At 33.5% G+C, this 25,279-nt stretch overlaps 1 protein-coding gene across 1 annotated transcript; it reads right to left on the reverse strand.

The window, feature by feature from the left end:
• Positions 1 to 293: 293 nt before the first annotated feature.
• Positions 294 to 11,442, reverse strand: LOC126694145 (enhancer of mRNA-decapping protein 4-like). Its single transcript, XM_050390228.1, has 12 exons — positions 10,471 to 11,442; positions 8,896 to 8,945; positions 8,665 to 8,821; positions 8,304 to 8,522; positions 7,916 to 8,044; positions 6,183 to 7,769; positions 3,952 to 4,308; positions 3,757 to 3,876; positions 3,476 to 3,646; positions 2,266 to 2,430; positions 1,983 to 2,105; positions 294 to 826 (listed from the first exon to the last, which is right to left on the reverse strand). The coding sequence occupies exons 1-12, from the start codon at positions 11,290 to 11,292 to the stop codon at positions 518 to 520; spliced, it is 4,209 nt and encodes a 1,402-aa protein (XP_050246185.1). The 5' UTR covers positions 11,293 to 11,442; the 3' UTR covers positions 294 to 517.
• Positions 11,443 to 25,279: the final 13,837 nt, after the last annotated feature.

The following is a 25,279-nucleotide window of genomic DNA, read 5'->3' on the forward strand; positions in this document are numbered from 1 at the left end:
TGCATCTAAAATTGAGTTTCATGTGTATGTGTGTGCACGTCTTGTTTTTTTGAGATGACGTAAAACCTCACCAAGACAGGGCCCATTAGACCTACCCTTGGAGAGTAAACCCGGATACTCAACTCCACCTGCCAGAACCGTTAAAATTGAGCTTCATGTGTTTTGATTAGAGAGTGAATATCATTCCAAAAAGAAAGTGAAGATGTTTACAAATAAACACTCCATAATGCAAAAAACAAAACAAAACAAAAAACACTCCATAATGCAATTTGACCAGGGAAAAGAGATAAGGATGGTACAGAAAATGCAAAATTTCATTTCAGCGGAAAAACCTTTTGACAGGGAAAGAAAACGAAATCAAAATATGAACCTGAAGAAACTAGCCTATTTCACATATTCTAAGGACAATTTTACCCTATACTGTTGGGACCCTTCCCTGTGAGATTTGTACAAATTCGCCAATACATTGAAAAGGTCTAGCTCATGTATTTGCACAATGGTGTGGAGAAGGTAAAAGTCATTTACAGGTCATCAGCATTGAGTTGATGACATGCATGAGAAGACGGATACTTGAGAGCTCAGCGCCGGTAACTGTAGGCAAGCTACGTTGATGGTTCAGTATCTTGTAGACTTGATCAAAGATGGGCCGCACATGCACTGCAATCATTGGGTCTGCTGGTATTATTGCATTAGCAACGTCTGTCATCCAACCAAGTTTTCGGGTTGTATCATTACTGATATCACAGGCTAACTGCTGTAAAAGTGAAAGCAGTACTCCTTGGCTCAAAGGGAGAGGAACCATTGACAAGATCCCATGTAGATCAACCTGAAAGAGTAAAAAGGAGCAGAAAGACAAACTTTAGCAATGGTTTCTATCTTTCTATCAAGAGTTCATTTAAGAAGTTAAAATTAATTACCAGCAGCATATTTGGAAACGGAAAAGATATGATACAGAACCAAAGAAAAAGAAAAAAAGCAATTACATAGTAGAACTAAGGCCTTTCTTTGTAGAATATTACTAAAATTGTGCAACAGAGAAGCACATAGAAGACAATCCAATTTGGTGATATGTAACTCCCATTGTTAACAAACCAGTAGAATCTATATAAATATATTAATAGGTAAAGCTAAGAGAAAATTCAATTAGATTTCAAATTTGATTCTTTTTTTTTTTTTTTTTTTTTGCATTTTTTCTATACAAGATAAAAATTCTACTTTAGCCTAATTTAAGTGTATATGTGTGAAATTCTCTCCTGAAAATTTCAAATTGGATTCTAATTGTAGTCTAATTTTGCGTCACGTATCCTATCTATATATTTTTTTAATTTCTAGGTGAGTTAATGTTGTGCAGAAAACAAAGAGTCTAATATAAATAAACCATAAAAATAAAAAATAAAAATAAAAACCCAATAAAAAAGAGTAAACTCATGTGTATCTCCAAAAAATCAAATAAAATAAAATAATAAAGAAGAAAAAAAGAGTAAAAAAACTCATGTATATATCTACAACTTAAACAAGGTATAATTTAAATCCACATATGTGTAATTATGTTGTTTTTATTTGTACCGTGCATATGCACGGATTATACACTAGTTTTACATAATTTCAAGAACAATACATAAATTTAAAGTTGAAGATTTCATCCAATTCCAAACCAGACCAAAGTGACAGTAGATTTCAACCCTCAACTTTGGTGGAACTCCAGATAATTTGGGAAAGTAATTAGTTCTTTTTTTATTATAAGTAATTAAAGATTATAATGCAAAATAGGAAAGTGACACCCTTTTTTCTTTCATGAATTGATTACTTGTCAAAAGGAGGGACAGTAACTAAGCCTTATTCCCAAATTAGATTGAATACAATTAATGAAAGATTAAATGAGTTGATGATGCAACTAGAGACTTTTAGTCTGTTAACAATTTTGAGTACAAAAAATATCTAATGCATATTATGAGTTATTGTTTCTTGGCTAAATAGCTCACCTGAGAACATAACCAGGATACAATAGACACATCACTTCTTTGTAGGGCAGCAGTGAAGGCCTCCTCATATTTGTGCTCAGATACCAATCTTGATAGCTCCTTTGTTGGATCAGGCACCTCAACCTAATACACATATTGAGAGTGCTTCTAGTCAGTATAGCCAACTGAAACTTGTATAGGAAAACAAAAAACAAAAAAAAAAAAAAAACATTTGATAACCACATATTGATCTTCACATTATGGGTTTGAAAAATCAGCACAAAATTAAGAAAACAGTGCAGACCTTCTCATGGAGAGCACCCAAAGGTCCATTGCTCAGCTGGGAGACCAAGGGATTTACTGCACTTGGGTTTGCTCCTGCAGCTGCAAGAGATAGAAGCTTTCTCTGACCTTCGAGCAATTCTCCACCTAAAGTTTGAGTAACTGTTGATGCTGAATTAATCGCATCCTGCATAGTTACATAAAAAGTTCAAAATCAGATGAAAATACAGAGTGTAGATAGCTGCAAACTAAGTAACAGACAGGCAAGGGCAATTAATGTGTCCAACAGCTTTATCTTCAATTACTCAGAGCCTAGAATAACTACATAAAAGGTGTAGCATTACCATTCACATCATGCATAAGACCCAAATGTCTGAACCAAACAATAAAATATTAAGAAATAAAACAAAAAATAAGTATCTGAACCAAGCAATACACAAGATTAATTATAAAAGAAAACAGGCTAATATTAAAAAATTGAGAACCATAAGAGGTGCATTTAATTCCAATTAAGAGAATAGCAAGATATGAGTGTATCAGGGCAGTACATGGCTGCCAACAAACAAACAAGAACTTGCATAATGAAACTTTTTTTTCTTTCTCCAAAAGCAGAAACATCAAAAAAGTATAAGCAGAATCAACCCCAAAATACTTTCTCATCTGACCAAACACTGTCATTCAATAAGAATTGACCAGAAAAAGTCCAGTGTCTGTTTAACCTTATATATACCCACTATTTTCCAACAGTCATCACTCACCTACCATACTGTCACTGTACTGAATTATTTTTTCATATCATCTCAAACAAACAGAAGTTCAAGAATCCAAATATTGGGACATGGCTTCAAAATAAAAATGGATACAGTTGGGGAGCAAATAGGAGTAAAAATGTTAAAAGTCATTCAAGATTTAATATAGAAATACATATGAAAAGCACACCGTATAAATGACCCTATTATTTATAGATATGCAGTGATGAACTGCTGATATTATAGCGCAGCCAGTTCAAAGCAATCTACTGTAACCAATGGTGAAATGTTTTCAACAGCAAATAAACATATGTTGCTTATTACATTTCCTACACAATCCAACGTAATTGTCTAAATTGAAAACCGTTAAGGTTTAAATTCATGACCATAAGAGGAAAGGGATAAACATTCATTAAATAAAAAGGACAATAGATTGAGACCCGCTTTCTAATGATTTATGTGATATGAAACATTTATACACACCCTAAGAGCAAGTGCCAATGGAGAATGGGTAGATTCCAAGTGCTGCCGGGCTGCATTTGTATGTTCCACCATTCCTTTCTGAAATGTAGCATCTATTTGCTCAAACATGGTTTTAGATGACATCTCAAAGGCAGGGATAACTGACATTTCAAAACTTGATTTTAAAGAATCCTGCAATAAAAGATAGATTGCTCATGTCATTAGAATAAAATTCCCCTATTTATACATTGTGTCTTAATCAATAGATCATTTAAACTATGTCAAGTCAAACTTGTAATTACCTGAAGAGCCTGTTTGCCGGAAGTTTGAAACTGTGCTTGGATTTGCCTAGCAACAGTAGCTTCAAGTTTTGCATTAACAGATTTCTCCAATTGATTGATGGCCTTATCACCCGCTCCTCTCTACAACACAAAGCATCCATTAGACCCTGCCACAATAACAAACTTATAGAAGAGCAAGATCTTGAAGATTCTAACCTGAAAAGACTCTGCAATAGCTGAAGATATTGTTTTCTCAATAGCTGGAGTGATTGAGCGAACTACAGCTGGTCCTACTGCAGCCATTTCCTTCTTCACTGCTTTTTCTAACATAACTGGCATGTCTTTCATAAAGTTATTCATTAAATTTGTAACTTGCTGTGTTCGGTCTCGTAATAACTTCTCATTTTTTGCATTCTCTTCCTGGAGACGAGCCCACAAAGCATCAGTATTGGCCTTGACAGCTTTCTCCATACTCCGCCCTAGATTTGTCTCGAGTTTTTTACATTCTTTGCTAACTGGAACGGATATCATTGTTGTCATCTGCTTCTGCGTTTCTTTTTGCATTGCCATGAGCTGCATGAAATGGAAAAGAAGGGGGGGGCAAAAGAAAAGAAAAAGGAAAATGATAATTAAAGATGGATGAGTAGAAAGCAGACAGGCTAAGCATGTAATATTAATGAAAGAGCACCATACAAGATGCAGAAGCATAATAACTTTTTCTGCTCACCAAATTATTCCTGGTATGTTGCCAATTTCAGAGTCAAAATGAACAATTGTGCCAGTATCTGATTCTCAACTCATGCTTAATAAGAACCAAATGTTAATAGTCTGAATGTTCTTCAGGAAATTCAAGTAGAATCTTGAATGGGAAACAATGAGTGACTTGGGTTTCTTGGATCTTGGGTTTGGTTTATGGTTGAATGCAGAAGTGTGGATGTGAGAAGTCGATAGTTTGGAGGGCTTGGATGTGGGATTTAGATCATGAGAGGGTCAGGCAAGGCTAGGGCAGCAAGTGTGGATGTGATTTAGGATGGGTTCTTGAAGGAAAATGTTTTAGGGATTGATGGTATTGCAGTAGGGTTTTGGAATGGAATGTGGAAGATTGATGGTTGATGGAGTTAATAATTTGAATGTATGAATGAGTTAAGAGAAGGAATTGGCAAGGAAGTTGGTTACGAGAACCTGCCATGTGATTGGCTAGAGCCTAACAAACTCCTCTAACTAACTGATAGGCTATCATACTTATCACTAACAATATTTTAGCTAACTAACTTTCTGTTACAAGTAAAAGGAACTACATATCATACAACATAAGCACTAGTGCTGATCATAAGGAAGAACTAATGACTGAACTTGCTGGACATTAACAAGAAGTAAATTGCCTGCTCCAAGCTGCCATACTTCAGTACTTGGCTGCGGCATGGTTGTAACATGCTGGCAGCCCCTTACAGCCACTAAGGACACTACAAATGGACTGCGACAAGAGCTAATCCTTTTTTTTTTTTAAGTAATAAATTTTACTAGAAAAAATTCAACAAGTACACAGAGTATATTATAGCTGAAAATCAAATGAGAACTCTATTATTTGCCCACATGGCCTCATCTTATTGGTTCTATTATTCCCCCAGTGCAACCAATAATTCCAGCTTGTGTTTTTCTGATTAACACATGTTAAATGTGATTAGCACGCTAGGGATTGTAACTAACTACTCTATCTTATCCTACTAACAACTAACTTGTAACTAACTCAATCTAAGCCTCTGTAATCTTAGAATCTCTACAATCTGAGATCTTATTTGTCATCCCAAGCTTGAACCACCTGCATGGGAGTGAGAGGGAACCACCATGCAAGACCAGAGACAATTGGAGCTGGGATTGTCAATCCTGGGCCTAAGTGCTGTACGGCACTCTGGGCTCTAACCTAATGTGCCATTCAGCATTTGGGGCCAAGAACCCCAAATTTCAAGATCATATCACCAAAGACTATAGAAGGACTGAAATGACAGTAGCATTACTTATTTACTTTGGAAAGGAATTTATAATAAAATAACAATATTAAGGTATATGCCATGAATAGATTGCAGGACAGACCAAAGTTTCCACGATGAATGCCACCCTCCAATTTCATTAATGAGAAAGGAGTTGTCCACGGCCACGTAAGTGCTGAGTCTCACTTTTTTTTTTAGATAAGTAAGTCCCAGGTTTTTATTGAAGACCCAGAAAAAAAAGTCTTACCTACCATCAAAACTTAGTGAATACATAAATGACATGATATATATACTCTTAAAACACAAACACACGATGAGATATACTTATATGTGACCACGTCACTGTGATTTCAATTACCATATATGACCACTCTTTAGAGCATGTAAAAACAATAAGCAGAAAATAATGGGACATAACATGATGCATGTAGAGAGGGATATGTATTTGACCATGCTAACCTGATTGAGCATCTCCTGCATGGACAAAATTTGAGAAAAAGCAGCTTCTGTAGAGGGGAGACTTGTATTCCCGCTTGTTTCAATTGTAGAATCTATTGAATTGAAAACACTCGGAGATGGGGAAGATGGACCTGATGCTTGAGAACTTTTTCCCTTCTGCTTTTTCCCTTTTGTATTAGGTGTGGACAACTGTGGTACTGTTGTGGATGTAGATGACTCAGAAACCTTCACGGAGAAATCCTTTGTGGAGTCTTGGACTTCATCCTCATCAGCATTAGAAGGTTGGGCCAGTGCCTCTATTTCATTAACACCAACTTGCCGAGCTTCCTCTACAATATAAGTTTCTGCTGATATAGCAGAGCATTCTCGGGCCATCTCAAAACCAAGATCTGAAGCCTGGGAGCAAAAGTATTTTTCCTTATTTTCTGACAAAAGATTTTGAGAATCTCCTTGGGGGCCAAATTCAGCATTCTGCATAGATCTTGTTTCACCAACTACTTTCACCTCCACTTCAGCATTACTGGCATCACTGTTGACAATCACGTCCTGGATACTTGCCTCACCCTCACTCTTGCCATCAAGAACACTAGTAGTTCCAGTGGATGAATTTCCTTTCAATTCGGAGGGAGTTACCAGGTGAGTTGGTTGTTTGAAAATGATACGAGGATTAAGCACACTAGAATCATCATCCAACGAAGACACATCAGACATGTTTGCATGAATGGTGTCCACTTGCCTGTCAACTGAATAATCATTAACCGGTTGATCTCCAACAGGCATACTGAGTGAAGGTGGCTCGAAGCTACTTGTTGGACTCCTATAACCAGAGAGCTCTCTAGGCAACCTAGGAGTCAAAGGAAGAGGTGGTGATGCAACATAAACACTATCAACATCACTAGTTACGGGTGCCAGTGCAACAGCTTTAGATTCAGTACTTAAACTGTTAATTTCTTTTGAAGTGGCTGCCTCAGCTGAACCAGAGCTTACAGTATACCTCACTGCAGTTGCAGTCTCAGGGCTACTTACTTGTATAGTTGGTTTGGGTACTGAACCAGCAAATGACAGCATCTCAGTAGGTTTACTTCCAGATGGGTCCAAAGTCACAAATCCTTCAACACTAGTTGCCTCACGTGAAACATTTGAATCTGATTTTTCTAACCCCATGTTCTCCAGTGGTGGTGGCAAGCACTGGGCTAAGTCCAAAGCATATTGCTGAATAGCCTGTGTCTGGACACAATAAACCTGAATAATATGTTCACCATGAGATAATATATCACTTGTCCCGGTAAAACTCAAAATTGGCATAGTGACCGTAGACTCTTTCATGTAATCCATGCATGTTGCTGCTGGATTAGGACCATAGTCCAAGTGTACAGCATATATCGCATTCTTCTTAGCATTTGCAAGCAAGAGAATGCCTGCTTGAGACAATGCCACAACTTGATTGAAGAATGCCTCCTCAACTCGAGGTTCAGCTGAACTCTTCAATTCCAATGTCTGTGTACACTTCCATTCAGATTCACTCGGCAGTAAATAGCCTTCATCGCTTGCTGAGGACCAAATTTTCACTTCTCGATTAAGTGGGCCCTGTAAACAGGTTTTACACAATTCAATAAACAGGCACTATATTTGGAGGCCAAATGCCTAAATATATCAGAACTGGCGATCTAACAACCAGCACCACAGTGAATTAGATTGAACAAAATAAAGAACTTAACAACAAGCTTATATACCGCTGTGATAAGTATGATGTGATCTGGCCGATGGGGAGCAGTTAAAAAAGTCGCCGAACAAACAGGCTGGCCTTCATATGGTCTTAATACTACGAGCGGTGCAAACTTGCGATCTTCCCAGATCTTTATCTGTTGCACAACATACATTATTTTCAAAGAAAAACCATGAGCATCTTTTGTTTTATTGATCATAAAGAACATACAATAGGTACTGCATGAGTGACTACGCACCCATGTACATATATTGCTAAGTTAATAATGCCAAGAAACATCACACTGGATGTATGGAATCCAATAACTGACAGTCATTTTAGTAAACCTTTCAAGACAAACAGTTACATAAACCTTTGAAGTAAGGAAAGCAGCAAAGAAGTAGATAAATACAAACCGTGCCATCAACAGAAGCAGAAACTAAACGGGTTGTCATCCATTGGCACATCGATAGGTCAGTTACTTCTCCATCATGATTACCAACTAATTGGACCCCATCAATGACCTTATCAACAGGACATTTGAGAGGTTCCTCTGCCGAATACACTTCACCCTTCCCAACTTTTGTAGTATCAATTCTCATAATACGTCTTCCAATCCCAACTACCAAAATCTCCTGCATAGAAGTGTGTATCAGTCATAATTCATAAGCAACATTATCAAGCGACTTCACAGCTGAGAGGAGCAACCAGGGAAAGAAATATAATTATAAGCTGCAAACTCTTGCATAAAAGATGATTTAAAAAAGAATTTATTACTTGTTTGTGGCAGTGCCAACAAACTCGTGGATGCGCAGCTCCCTCCTCTCCTATAAATTGAACGGCAACAACCGCTTTTCCTGTTATTTGAGGCTTATCTTCTTCATCTGGACCTTCAGAAATCCTCCACACATAAACTCGTCCATCTACGCCAACACTGCACAAAAACACGTTACCGCAAACCCATATAACTTGAAGGATGGGAATTATGAATGATGATATGAAAGCTACCTAGCCAAAAGGTGAACATCCTCAGCAAAGAAAGCCATGTCTGTGACCCTCTGAGAAAACAAGTCATCACTCAGATTCGTAGAAGAATAAAGTAATAAAAAAATAAAATAAAAAAGTACTTTCATCACTCAGCCTTTAGAATAAGCATCAGCAGAAAGCAAGTAACACAAACAAGAGTTAAGATAAACAAACTTGTAACCCAAAAGAATGCCAATTAAAAAAAAATGAAACTTCAATTTTAAAGAAAGCAATAGCCAATATCATCAGGTACCAAAAACCTTGACAAAGCAGGACCAACAAACTCACATATAACATACATTTGGGAGTCTTTAATATGATAAAGACTGTCCATTAAAAATTCTCAAATTTCATCTTATAACATATATATTTCTGGGTTATGCATTGTGAAGCTATGTTTTGGTCTTTTTGGAGCATGGAGTGATTGATCTACTGGCTGGTTGGCGAAATTGGTTTAGTAAACATTCTTCTGCTGTGTGGAATTTAGCTCCTTTGTGTCTAATGTGGATTTGTGGTGGGAGTGGAATTACAGAACTTTTGAAGATGTGGAAGGTTTGGGAATGCAGTTAAGACTTCTTTTCTTGTATTATTTTGTGAATAGTTGACTGTCTTATGTCTTAGGGACAGTGGATGCAATTCTTTAGGCTATCTTGTGTTTTCTATTGTTCATGAGATAGTTTTTTTCAGAATAAAATCATTTACTTATCTTTCTTTTCTTTTCTTTTTTGGATATTCTCACATCTGAATAATTCTTCAGCTAACTATGGACACCCTCTAATGATTGCTTCTCAAGAAAGTGCAATTGGCCTTAAACGATTCTTCCAAGATCAACAACCAATTGTAACTTATCACTATCTTAAAAAAAAAATTAAAAAAAAACCTACATCACCCAAAGTGCAACGAACCATTCATTCCACACAACTTCAACCCAATAACTCACCAACCAAACCACACATAGGTTTTATTATAAAACAAAGAAAAAGCCATTCATAACTAACTAAATTGCAACGGGAACCAAATCAATCCAAACAACTAAGTCACTATTGAATTTAAACTGACTGTGGCCTAGAAACAAAGGCTGCAATGTAGTGTTTACACCAAGCACCCAATTACTCACTAACCGAGCCACATCATAAAACATACAAAAACCCATTCATTTCAACAAAAGTTGAACCCAATTACTCACTAACCGAGCCGTGTCATAAAACATTAAAAAAGAAAAACCATTCCTAACTAACTAATTGCAACACAAACTAATTTCCATCCAAGCAACTATAATCCGAACAAAACGCCATCCATAACTAACAAAATTAATTCAATAAAACTATAACATATCACTAACTCACTAAATTGCAACACAAACTAAATCAAATGCCAATACAAGTATACAATCAATCACTATTAAATCAAACCCAACAAAGCACTAATCCATTCACAGCACAAACCAATTCAATCCAATGCCACAAAACAATAAGCAGTAATGGAAGTTAAACCCGAGTATGTCCAAGCAAACCATAATCTCTCAAACCCAATGCCAGAATGAAGTTAAAACTAAACCTGAGTGTGTCCTCGAAGCAAAGACCGCAAGGCGGTATTAATGTTAAGAACCCGGATATTCCCCTGCCTCAATCCATAACAAATATACGCCTTATTCACCGCAATCTGCCGCCCCACGACGAGCTGAGGATCCGACTGATACTTGGTAATGGGCGTAACTTCCAACTGCTGCGGCGGGGACTCCCCTTGGAGCCTAACGTCGACGTCATACACCACGTGTTCGCCCACCAAATGCCGGCCCTTCGGAATCTTACTGCTGGGCATCCGGATGGGGCCGGACCCGGCAGTGTGGAGTGGCGGCGGCGGCAGAGTGATACCCATCATGGGAGGAGTAGGAGAAGGAGGAGGAGTGTGGTGCTGAGGCGGCTGCGGCTGCGGCTGCTGCGGCGGAGGGTCGTGATTGGAGGGAGGGGAAGGGATGTTGCCCAACAAGGCCATGAGACGGGCGCCGCCGGAGTTGGGGTTTGGAGAAGGGGAGGAGGCGGAAGTGGAGATGGTGATTGGGGGTTGGAGAGGAGGAGTTGGGTAGGAGAGAGAGCGCTGGGAGTGTAGTAAAGGGGCGTTTTGGTTTTGGAGAAATTGAGGGTGGTGATGATGATAAGGCATGTGTTGTTGTTGCTGTTGCTGTAGGGGTTGTTGGGGTTGTTGTTGTTGTTGATGGTGAAACGGTGAGGATTGGGGAGGGAAGGAGTAGGGAGGAGGGAAAGGAGATGTTGGGGTTTGAGATTGGGGGATGGAATTGAAGAAGGTTTGCATGTCAAAAGGAGTGATGGGTTGTTGCTGTTGGTGTTGATGGGGGTTTGGATTAGCAGAGGAAGCCATGGAAAGAGAGAGAGAGAGAGATGGTGTTATGAGATCTGAAAAGAACACCAGGCCTTTTACAGAAAAAAGAAGACTTGGGAGTGAAGAAGCAGTGGGGACTTGGAAGAGACCAAAGTTTAGGGGAAAATTATGGAGAGAAAGAAAGAAAGAAAGAGGTAAAATGAAATGATATAATAATTATATAAATACTAGTAATAGTAATACTAATAGGGTCTTCATTTTTTTATTTTTTTATTTTTTTTGTGCTTATCAACAAAAATAATGTTTTTAAAAAAAATGTGGAATATATATACTCAAAAAAGTATAATTGTTTATATTGTATCAAGATGTGTTATTATATATATAGTACAGTAATAGATTTATTATTAAAATTAATAATTATAGAGTTTTGTGTTTTAATATTTATATTAAATTTCAATATTTTCATATTTTGATAATAATTTTGAGTCTTTTTTTTCTTTCTTTCTTTTGATCTATTATGATTTTTTAAATATATAATTTGGATGATGGGATCTTAATGTTATATATATACTTTATATTTATGCATATTAGAGTTTATTATAATTTTGAGTTTTTTTTTTTTTTTTGATCTATTAATATTTTTATATAATTTGGATGATTGGATTACATATTTATGTATATTAGATTTTAAATAGGCAAAAATCAAACCATTTTAAATTACAATAATATGAGATAATAAATCATTTTATTTACTATTTGCTTGTTCTATTTTTTACTAACTTTTTTTTTTTTTTTTGAAAAACAATTCAGCTGAGCTTTATTCATGAGCTGGTAGTTTTTTACTATCTAAATGAATGAAGTAAAATAATAAATATCATATCCTTCAATCAATTACTTGTTATTTTGCTACTTTGACCAAAAAAAATTATATAATATCTTATGAAAATATACTAACATAGATAAGTTATACCACAAAATTAGATTATAATAGTAAAATAAGGAATGATTATATATATATATATATATATATATTGATATGTATTAGGGAAAAATCATTTTTTTTGTTTGGAGGATTTCCTCGACATATACTCCCTCTATCCCAAATTGTTGGTCCTATTTCGAAAATCAAACTTTTTTCAAGAAACATCATTTAATTCATTGTTTGTTTGTTAAAAGGTAAAAAATTTCCAAACTACCCTCATTAATTTAAATTATAGAAAATGAATGGTATTGACTTTTTAAATAAAGTAAAGAGGTAAGATATAAATTTTATTTATCAATTTTTAAAAAGAGGACTTCATTTTGGGACATCCTAAAATGGAATAGAAGACTAACAAATTGGAAAGAAGCAAGAATGTAAATTGAATTGTTCATAATATGATTTTGTTAAGTAATTAGAAGAAAGAGATGAAAATATTTGAGATATATTAAAATCGCTAATGCAATAGGCAATGGATAGTTCTAGGAGATGTCTGCCAACAATAGATGAATCATTGAACGGTATCGGTGTGGTATTGGCCTAAACAACTCTAATGTTTAAGTCATAAAGTATAAGAATGGAAGAAGATTACTCACTAATTATTATTGTGGGCTCATACCTAAACCTAGTTGTAGCTCTTCCTTATATGGAGTTGTTCTTAAGTTATGTTTGGTAACAGTTTTGAAAATATAAAGAAAAAACAATTTTCTTGTATTTTTTAAATCAAAAACATGTTTAATTAGTTGAAATTAAAAAAAAAAAGTTTTTTGAAGAAAAAAAATAGAAAATACTAAAATATGTTGTTAATAGGATTTAAACTATCCTGCTAACTCATTAAATGAGACAAATTTATTAAACTAAATGCGTATTTTCATTAACTTTTGAAAATTAGAAACTGAAAATAGCTTTTTCCATATTCTCAGTTTCTTTCACAATTTGAGTTTTGAAAACAAATTATTTTTTTTCTATCCATTTTGGGTTGCCAAACAAGTTTTTTAGTCTCAAAAATAGAAATGTGTTTTTGAAAAAAGAAAATAAGGGAAAAAAACAGTTACCAAACATACCATCAATATTATGTTAAGAGTCATTTCCTTGTTTTCATGCATCTTACGTCATGGTGGTAAATGCTCTTATGTAATGGGTATAACTCCCATTATGTTCGTAATTATTAGTGGTGTAACTGAAGGTTTTCATAACGAAGAGTGATCGAATTTTTAGACTAAGTGTTTGACCTTGATACTAGTGTGCATTTGAAATTAGTTTATCTAACTCTTTATTGATTACTTTTTACTGTAAGTGTGCTAAAATATACTTACAAGTTGTATCCCAAAGTTTCAGAGATAACTAACAAGTCGAGTCCAGTTTTCTCTTTTCAAACAATTTAGATCCTTTAGTTAATTCGAGCTATGACATCAGTGCTCAATCTGTAATTATTGCGTGCTCACTTTTTGTTGCAGTTAGTTTTTCTGTTAGAGGAGTAAATGAAATGTGACTTTTAAAATAAAAATAAATAAATAAATAAAAAACGAAGGATTTAAGATCTATTACTTCGCAGATGAAAATATAAAGTGGGATGTTGATCTACACTGTCGACTATATAATATTGAAAAAATATATATATATGAGAGGTGGATAGCCATAGGCCCATACTGATTTGTTGTAGTGTGGAAAGATTTTTCTACATGTGTAGTGTTCGCGTGTTTCTTCTTTATTTTATAATAAATTAATGGTAAACTAATTTAAAGAATCAAATATTTCTTTGATTTACTTTTTTTTTGGGTACCAATAAAAAAGTTTATAATTTATTTTGTAAATCAATGGTCACGTAGAACTTAATAGTAAATTACTAAATTATCATTTTTTTAAAATTACTAAATTATTATTTTGTGTTAGACCCTCTTTTTCTCTTTCTTTTGTGTGTGTGTTTGTTTCTCAAAATTATCATTTGAAAACCAGAAATACTAATAGAATAAATAGGATAGGCTCTAAATTTAAGTAAAGTTTATTCTAATGGGTAATTATAAATTTACATTGTATAAACTAAGAATTTTACTTTTCTAAGTTCTTATGACTGCCATTGGTTGTTAATCTTCTATGTATCATTTCAATTTGTCAAATGTTGTTGAATGGACGATGGCTGAAGCTGTAAAAACCATAAGAATGATCATTGGTTATCTTTCTCCTTGTGATTATTCATTGGTTGGATTTGCTTGGTAAAAAGCTATTAGTGGAAGTGTTGGAGGTCTCTTTCAAGCTCATTCATCTTTGAGAACTTGTATGGTAAGTTTTGGTTTCTAAAGTCCTAAAGAGACAAAAGTTTTAAGGTATCACATGATTCCTTGTCTAGTGTCAACTGCATTATTTTATTTTAAATTTTGTTAGTGGTGGCAAGAATAAATAGTTAAAGAACAAAAGCAAAACAAATCCAGGCAATGCAAAGAAACAATGGAAAATATTCATCATCATTAACAAATAAAGGGATTTTGTAGGGTAGAAAGCTGATAATCTTATACGTGAGTAATAATGCACGTTTGATACTCAATATCTTAACAAAAAATTTCATTATTAATTGTCAAGTTGTTATTGATTTTCATATAAGTTTACTATTGACACCGCTACATTGTCTGTCGTTTATAACTTTGCTATGAAAATTTTTGTGAAGAAAGTTGTGAATTTGGACTTATTGTACATATATACCAGGCTGAAACATGTCTATCTCTTGTCATTGTCAAGTCCCTAGAATAGGGTTTTTTTATTTTATAAAGTCCTATTGTCTATCATGTACTATTTTAATTTCCCTTCTAGATGTAATAAAAGCAGAACATATTTTCTATTCAAAAGAAGGACAAAAGCCACTTCATTATCTAAACTAAAAAGAGGGCAATGATAGATATCTTTTTTTTCAAAATTCACTGAGTTTTGCTTTCCTTTGAAGCCAACAACACCACACACAAACAACAAGTGGATATAACGTCAAAGCAATTTTTTTTCTGATAGAGATTACACATTTCTCTCAAAAACAAAGACATCTACTCCTTTATTTTCCTATAAAGACTACAAACATGTGCTGTAAGAGTAGGATGTGCATATATGCTGACAGTGCTGGTGATAGTGAATTGCCTCTCAAACACCAAGCATCTCACACCTGATCTGCAACTATAGCAACAAATTCTATATTTATTTTGTAATTTATTTCTCTCTGCTCAAGACTCATGAACTACCATGATAGTAAATTTATATATTTATTTCTTTTACAATTCATCTTTTATAGTTTCTCAAACATATTATATAGATAAAATACATCATATTCATTTTCATTCCCTTTTTATTCTTTTATGATCTATCAATTTCAATATTTCATTTATTCCATTCTTTTATAAACTCCCAAATATAGTGCCAATGTAACGAGTACAAGTAAGTGTCGGACAAATACAAACCATGCCACCAATATAGAAGCAGAAATCAAAAAAAGGTTGTCATCCATTGACACATTTTGGTAAATCAGTTACTTCTCCATCATCATTAACCAACAAATTGTACCCCATCAATGAACTTATCAACAGGATATTTGAGAGGTTCCTCTGCTGAAAACACTTTGCCCTTCCCCTCTACTCCCAACTACCAAAACTTCCCATATGAAAGTGTGTAGTAAGGAAAATTATTAGGTACTCCGGAGTACCATAAATGTGTAATCCTCCTTCTCACATTAATGGTGGGTCCTACCATGAATTTAATTAGTGGGACCCACCATTCATGTGAGAGGAGAGAGTACGCATTTAAGGTATTCCGGGAGTACACAATAATTTTCCTTGTAGTAAGTCATAGGCAATATACCATCCAGCAAATTTATTTCAAGAATTAAATGCACATAATTCTTGTAAATCAAATATTTCTTTAGCAATATTTACTGAACAGATGTCAAATACTTCTTTTCCATTTTGTCAAACTTTCACATCAGAGAACAGAATTGATGCTAAAACTACTCTCTTGTCACCAAGAAAATTTGTTTGTAGTGCATGAACATTCGACATAATTCTCCAAATTCACTGACACTGTACAAACACCCTGTCCTCTATTTCTTTAACCCTGGAAAGTTAAGTGGCACCAAACCAATCCAAACCAATACTTTCTAAGTTTTCTTTCTTTTTTTTTACCCTCTCTTTTTTGTTTTAAATTCTTTCTTCCTAGCAAGACTATTGACTATGGTATAACCCCAATGCACACTCCAGATAACAATCCAAAATCTCTAATTTGGTTTTGCAATCATGTGGGGAAAAATAATATTCTTAACAATAACAGCTAGAAAATAAATATTTTCATATACACCACATTTATGAACTCAGTTCTTTCTGTGTCAAATATCAATTCTGACTACAAAAATTGATTGGAGTGTCAGAAAAAAACTACTATGATATCTTATTTTTGAGTCTACTTCATTAGGTATTTCATCAAAGAAGTCAGTAAAAAACCGTGCTTTTCCAACAGATTTGGTGTTCCCTAATTCTATCAAATAGCAACAAAATCTATCAACTAGCTCATATAAAATTCCCAAAAGAACAAATGTGAAGGTGAATTACAAAGGGGTTAACCTCAACTTGGTCTATTCTTCTATATAAAATCAATGAATTCAAACTGGCTGCAGAATAACAGGTACTCCAAAACAAAAATTAAAACTGGGTTTACCATCATTTTGGCCTGTTCTATCCTCAAATTTATTCAATTGCTTTCATTCTTGCTCCGCACAATCTTTTGCTGGAGGAGATCACCGAGTCTCTGAGATGTTGAAATTCATGCTATGTATCCCTCTTCCACTATAAGATTGAAACTTTAAATTCCTTTGATAAGAATGTCTTAGTCTCAGCAGAATTTGAGTACCCCCATGCCATCCTCAGTCTGATCCTCGAAATGAGTCCAAAAGAAGTGGTACGTACTTTGCATGATTTGGCTTGGCTGCAATATTGATGATATAAGACAAGAGGTTGAGTAAAAAAATTAGTATTTTCCTCTTTGGTGCAAAAGCTCACGAGATTAGGTACATTTCTGTCCAGTTTGGTTCATTCTCTCTGAGCAGTTACATATTTTCCCCGTCTTTCCCAATTTCCTCCCTCAAAACCCCCCCCCACACACAAACCACTCATCGAGTCCGAGTGTTCAGTGCTGGCAAAGGAGCTGCAAGTTGTGTGGATGCATGTGAAGTTGGCCAGGCATTAGAGGTAACAAATGCACTTGGCAGAACTTCCAATACCGCAACGTCAACTACCAGTGTTGACAATATAACCGATGGTTTGACATGGAATATTTTTATTATGATGAAGAAGATGGTATCTAAAAGATAATGATGTAAGTTTGATTCCTTGAGTTTGAGTAAGCTGTGTTCTGGGTTTTCATTACTTGTTTCTAATATTCTTTTTATTATATGTAATGTACTAATATTAGTAGTAATTTTTGAGGGTTCAAAGCCTAGTTCTCCTCATAACATAGAGTCGACAATTTCATGGCCTACAATACTCTTTAACAGTTTTAATGTTTGTTTTAGTAACTTTATTATTAAGATTTTTTTTCTTTATTAGAATTCTTTTTCTATCTGTGAGTACACCAGGGAGGTACCTTGGTTTTAATTTTAATTTCAGAAGGTTTCTCACTTTCAATTCTGAATAAATAAGAATGAAACAAATGAATATTAAAAAATTTTAATGTGCCACTATGTTTCTGATTTCCGACTAGAAATATGACTCTATGGAGCAGTAAAAATCAGGCATGCAATTGTTATTTTTATTAACTTTTTAAAATCTGCTATTAGATTTTCCATAACCCTATGATGAGTTTTGACAGAATCTTTGCTGGAAAAAATCATTCTAAGCTCCAAAGGATGGAAGCTAGACTTTCTCAGGCACATAGATTAATCACTTCGATCAAATCTGTCATTAATATCCTGCCTCTATATACCTTTACATGCTTCTGAGTCTGTTTGTAATGAGATGGATAGAACTATCTGCAAATTTGGTGGGTCATGATAATAACAATAGAACTTCATTTGGTAGATGGGATACTTTATGTAAACAGTGACGGGTCTTGGGCTCAGGAAAGCATTTTGGATGAATATGGGCCATGTTAGCCAGATAGATATCTCTCAATCTCAAACCATCCTAAGTTAGCAAAAACAATTATGGAAAATATTATCCAAAAGTACTTCCTTTCAGGATCATTACAAACCATAGAACTCAAGTATCTGCTTTTGTAGGAACTCTTCTCTTATCTAATAAGATAGATGCAGGTAGGCAATGGCTGTTCTATTGACATTAATCATTCCTTCCTAACATTACAGCCAACAACATTCATCAACTAGGAATTCACAGAGTGTCAGATCTCATAAGCCTTATTCAAAAACCTGGAATTCTAGCCACTGAATCAATTATACAGCTTTGAGGATGCTAAATCCATTAAATAACTCGAGTTTGGGTTGGAACTCAAATGTGACAAACTCAAACATAACTAAATAATTTCGTTTGGGTGCTATTCTCCTAAAATTTTTCTAATAGTGTGTTATAAAGTAAATTTTGGCTATATGTTTCAAGACAAAGTTTCAATCCTTTTTGCTTCTGCCACCACCTTAATTATATGCTATCCTTATTGTGTGTCATCCTTATTGTGAGCCAAGTTTTTGCACGATATGTGGTGCATTTGTTCTTAGTTTCCTCTAAGATTTCAATAATTTTTCTAGTAAAAATTATTATTTTTAATGTTCTATTTTATAAATAAGATAGAAAGACAATAAGAGCCAATAAAAAAATTATTATTTTTAATTTTCTATTTTATAAACAAGATAGAAAGACCATAAGAGCGGAAATAGTGATTTGAATCATACTAAACTTGTTCACAAATTTAAAAATTGCATCATATATATATATAGAGAGAGAGAGAGAGAGAGAAAGAGGTACGTTTCACGTCTATTCAAGAATGCAAATATCGTTTTGATTAAATAAAAACATGAATATCCTTTTTTTTTTCCAGACAAAACTTATATATAGGGTGTTGTTTCATAGGTTCCCCCTCTTAGGATTCTCCCATGTGGCTATTTAACTAAAAAATGTACTTCTATTCCATGAGAAACAAGTCATGTGGCTACTTAACTAAAAAATATACTTCCATTCTATGAAGAAAAAAAAAAAAGCCATATGACAGAATTTTAAGAGAGAACATCACCTAAATACTCTACCTAAATCTTACCCCTTTTTTTACATTCTTGATTGCATGTCACTAGATTTTTTTTTTTTTTTTTTTTTTGTTGGACTTTGTTTCAACAGTTGCAAAAACAATTAAATTTGAGTAAGAATAAGATATTTTCAATCAATCTTTTCTCTTATTATCTTAGAAAAATGAAAAAAAAAAAAAAAAAAAAAAAAAAAAAAAACCATATGACAGAATTTTAAGAGGAAACCTCACCTAAATACTCTACCTAAATCTTGCCCCTTTTTTTACATTCATGATTGCGTGTCATTAAATTTTTTTTTTTTTTTTTTTTGTTGGACTTTGTTTCAACAGTTGCAAAAACAATTAAATTTGAGTAAGAATAAGATATTTTCAATCAATCTTTTCTCTTATTATCTTAGAAAAATGAAACAAAAAAATACTTACATAATTAATGCACCAATTAAAATGATTAATGCACAAATAATTTTTTTAATTACATAGAATAAATACTAAAATGTTGGTTTTATATAACTATATATATATATATTGTCAAAGCAACTAAAATGAGGAAGAATGCCATATTCTAAAATTATTATTATTATTAATCCAAATAAAAATAGTTTCCTGTATAAACTTTATTAAAATAATCATATGAATTCCTTTAATATAAATAATTAATGTACAATTTTCAATAATAAATATATGCAGTTATTTTATTGACTAATCCAATAAACTAATAATTTAGAATAAATAAAAACTTTATTGAGGTCGGAGTCTAAAATAAAGAAAATATTAAAAAATACACCATATAACAGAATCTCATATTCCTCCTTTACTCCCATATAAAAAACATATTGATTGATTTTGCTTCCTGTGACAGATAGACTGTATCAATTAGCTAGGTCCATCTTCCACCATCTTGTATCATCATCAATAAGTGCAATCACTTCACATCATCTTCTAGGATTTTTGAAAATCTTGATTATGACCTCAATGTGTTTAAAGTGCTCTTACACCAATTGAAAAACCTAGATTTAGACCCCAAAAAACAAAGTAGTGGATTAATTGAACACAAGTATTGCTTTATTCCAAACTAATATTACGAACAGTTATTTCAATCACAATTATCAACATAGTAGAAGGCATATAAATTTGGTAATGAATTTGAATACCAATGAAGAATATCTTCAAAGGAAAAATCACTCCAAAGATCCAACTCTATAGAAGGTTCATTATAGAAGAAACAATTACAATAGTCTACTTACAAAACCTTTGAAACTAGACTCTCTATTTAACCTTAACAAACTCCTCACTTTCCTTCCCATTACAGTAACCTCAAAATTTTGGAATTCATCTGTTAGGGTCATATTTTTATATAGTTGGTATATTCTATGACAAAATGCAATTTACTTGTATTTGAGTAGTTCTAAGTGAATTCAAGAATATCATAAAGGATATTGTAAAGACTTTACAAGTGATACTATTGAAGACATGAAGATTACTTAAGAAACTACTCAAGAAAAGCTGGACCTGCAGGTCCCAATACCTATCTCGACACATTCAATCTATCGAGATTTAATGAGCCTCGATAACAGGTTTAATACATCTTGATCTATCTAGTTGGCAGATTTCAAAATATAGCCTAAAACGTTTGAATTCTAATTGGCTTTTTTTTTTTAATGGGTTTGTCTAAACCTAAAATATGATGTGGGTCTGTGTAAACCTAATAGAAATAGGAAAACTCATTTAAAGGGTCCATTAAGCTCCTATTTAAATAAGGTGGTAGAGAAAGAAAACACAAACCCTAATGCTTCATAAGGTTTTCTTATTGAAACCCTAGCCACCATCTTTTGAACCTGTGAGTTCAGAAAACAGAAGAAAGAGATCTTGCTGCAACTCTTATGCATCTTTGGGTTTTGTACCAATCAAAGTCTCTAGCACCAACAAATGAAGATCTTATTGGTGTTTTTATGTGAAGTTGTTGCCAATCAACTACAACAATCAAAAGTGTTGTTGTGGTGTTGTTGTGGAGTTAGTCACATACTGGGATTCATGCAAAACTGTTAGATACAAATTGGAGATCTTTGCAAAGGGAAGAAGTCTCTACAAAATCAGGATCAATTGGGGATTGGTGTAAGGATTCGATTGTAGGTAGGTACTTTGGGATAGATCAAGTTAGAGTAAGATTCCTCGTACTTGTAACCTCTTGATTTTGATTAGTGATTTTAGGGAGTGGTGACCTAAAAATCACCCGATGAGGGTTTTACCTTATGAAGGTTTTCCCTATTAATCACTCTAGATTATTTGTTGATTTGTTCATGCCTCCATAATATTGGCATGTAATTTGACGTAATTAATCAATTTTTGGTAATTAAATTAATTAACAAGGGTTAATCTATAACACAACATCTTCTACATAAAATTTCTCCATAATCAAACCCCATCCACAACAAGTCAACAACCCAAAGTCACTAAGAAGTTTTGGTTTTTGTGGTTTAGATGAACAACACTTACATGTACAATATTTTAATCTCACAATTAATAGGGATGGCAATTTTGCCCCGCCTCGCTTGACCCGCTCCTTCCTACTTCGCCCTGCACGGGTTTTTCTTGTCCTGCAAAGGTGGTAGGGCAGGGATGAGGCAACATTTTAGACTTGCACCACAGACGGGGTGGGGATAGGTTTAGACTTTTTAGACCCACCTACGCCACCCCACTCCACCCCACCATGTGTTGATAAGGGTTAAATTGTAAATTTTTCATATTCTAAAACTCTACTATTTAAACAAACATATCATCAGCTTATTTTATTCTACCCAACGTAGTTTTCGACCTCTTTTTTCTCTCTAGCAAAGTTAGAAATAAGTTACCATTGAATTATCATTGTAACCTTGGAGAACACTTCCTTCTTGGATTTGCTTTTTTTATTAGAGAGAGCTTTAACCTATGGCGTCCACTCCTGATGATAGCTCTTTATCATCAGACCAAAACACCAATCAGTTTTTTGTATAGGCGGGGATTGAACCCTAGATCTCTTATACAATCATCAGAGACTTTATCAATTGAGTTAACTGGAACCTACCTTTTATTTGCTTATTAGTGAAGGTAGTACCAAATAATTTTCATGCTTTTCAACAATAGGTTCCAAATATGCTCTTATATCTCCTTGTACGTTTCCACTGAAGAAAATGTTGGATTTCTCACTGTTTAATGTTGCCTCATATGTTTATAAAATGCTTTGAATATCTTTGTACTTCTCTACCTTTGCATTACATAACACTAGAATAGGATGTTGTCATTAAAAAATAAATAAATAAAAAGTGTGCAACTCTTCTGGTCTTTTTTGGTTATTGCTACACCATGACTATGGATTTTTTTCATTCTCTCTACACCCAATAGATGTGATAATCTCCAATCAAAAAAAAAAAAAAGATGTGATAATCCTTCTACAGGTAAACGACAAAAAGGGATATGTTATATGTATATCTACACCCCCAATAGAAGAAGGAATATTGGCCAAATACTAAATAGCATTGATTCAAAAAAAAAATTAAATTTGGTGTTGACGTGTGAGTGTATTCTCTTATTTCATCTCCCTTCCCCTATATATATTTGTGTGTGCGTTTATCAAATAAGAATTTAAATAGCATGTACTATTCAAAGTCTACTTTTTTGAGAAATTACTGTTCTAAAGTCTAGACGACCAAAGAGGAATAAAATGATTTCTTTGGCTACTACTATTATTTATATTATATTCTATTATAGAGGATAGCTTTTATTGTTCTTATTATATATTATATATTTTCGGTTCGTCTTCCATTATCGCAGTAGTTAACATGTAATTATTTATCAATGTTTGATTTCATGTCAAGTTTAATTTCAATTTCGTAGTAGATGCCTCGGACCCATATTGTGAGTAGGAGGTGCCTCATCCGTTTTCAAGTGATTGTATTTCTGAGCATTGCGAATATATGTAACTTTTGCTAAGCCATCTTGTGAATTGCATAAGTTTTCCTCCAAACATAATCAAGTTATGTGACAATTTGTGTAAACGGTTAAACATCTTAAAAATAAATGTTAAGTTGCTCATGTGATGACATGTGTTCATATTTAGAGTTATAATATTTTTCATATAAAACACTATTATAAGAGGGGAGGGTTTTGTGCTACATAATAAGCTTCAGGGATTAAGTTTTACATAATTAACAATTTATACATAAATCAATACCATAAAAGGGGTTTATTGTTATATTCTAAACTTCAAGGGGTTCCATGTTTTACAAATAAAACCTAAGTTTTTGTATTTTTTTTCCCAAATAATTTAAATAAGTTACATGATCATCAAATAGATTATGTAATTGACCGTACATATAGATGCCCATTTGAGTTGTCACATAATTAATGGGTTAGATGAATTCTCCTTCAAACCGATTAGGAAAAAATTTATTCTAAAAAGAAAAGAGAAAGAGTCTATTTAATGATGAAAATTTACAAGTTTGAAATATATATATATAGTATCGCATTATTTTTTTAAAAAAAAATTATCATTCTTTATCAAGTAAAATGTTAGTGTAAATTAATAAATTATATGACACCATGTATATCTTTAGATTCAGGGAAAAAAATTAAATGTAGAGAATCCTTAATATTAAGTTGTGTACATAGCTAGAAAAATAAGGGGAAGAAAAAGCTATTTAATTAATGGCAAAACTTAGGTTCAGTTCCTTATGTGTTGTACCTTTGATTTGCTAATTGAATTCAACCATATAGTTATATTGACCAATACGTGGAAATGGTGACATCTTTCCAAAAACAATTATATTCAACCATGTAATTCATTGGCCAATGCAACCACAAAGTTGAATATAATAGGAGAATATATAGTAGGGCACTGGAAAATTTGTAACTAGTTTGGGTAAAACTTTTGTATAGTTCCTCATGTAATATATTATGTTCACCAATTAAATTCAAACGCATAGCAACTCCAAGGAATTAGCCTAGTGGTGCCTAAAACCTCATGAGATCCATGAGGTCTTAAAGTTAAAAGTTTAAAATCTCTAACTAGCATCATGGGGCCTCTTCAAGGAATTCTTTCCTATAATCATTTGGTGTGTGCAAGACGTAAGGAATACATGCACTCGGAGGACTAGTACCTCCTCTCATTCAATTTTCCAATCTCCTTCAATTTTTATTTAAATTTAATACATGTGGCATTTAAAAATCAAATAAATCAGGTGTTACGCATCTAGCTAAAAATTGTAGGAAATTTGTTTCGTGCTTAACACCATTATTAAGGGAAAAAAAAGACCAAACAGTTTAATTGTCAATAAGAGAGATATAATTATTTATATTTTATTAGTAAATATAATCATATGTTTGAATTTCATTGGAGAATTTTATGTACTGCAGCTATATACTTATATATATATATATATATATATATGATAAAATTTCAATCTATAACGTCCGCTCTATAATAATTATTCTTAGCTAAGCTAACTATATACAGTTTCATGATAATTGTTCTTATCATTAGAATAAGATATCATCGTTCTTTGTGTAGGTAGGAAACTCCAGATCTCTTATTTAAGAGATAAGAAATTTTATTAGTTTTTTTTTTTTTTTTTGAGAAAGAAGTCCATTTATTCAAACATCAACAGAAACTTCTATCAAGCAATACAAGATTGGAAGCATCACTATGGATGTCTTCTAGCCACATCCATGGGACATGGGACTGTCTGGCTAATTCAACTAATTTATCAGCTACACTGTTCCCTTCACGCTTTACATGTGAAAATGTAACAGCTTGGAAACTAGTCACCAAATGCCAAGAGTCCTTAATCAAATGGCCAAAAG

This window comes from Quercus robur, chromosome 8, assembly GCF_932294415.1.
Source record: "Quercus robur chromosome 8, dhQueRobu3.1, whole genome shotgun sequence".
Taxonomy (NCBI): Eukaryota; Viridiplantae; Streptophyta; class Magnoliopsida; order Fagales; family Fagaceae; genus Quercus; species Quercus robur.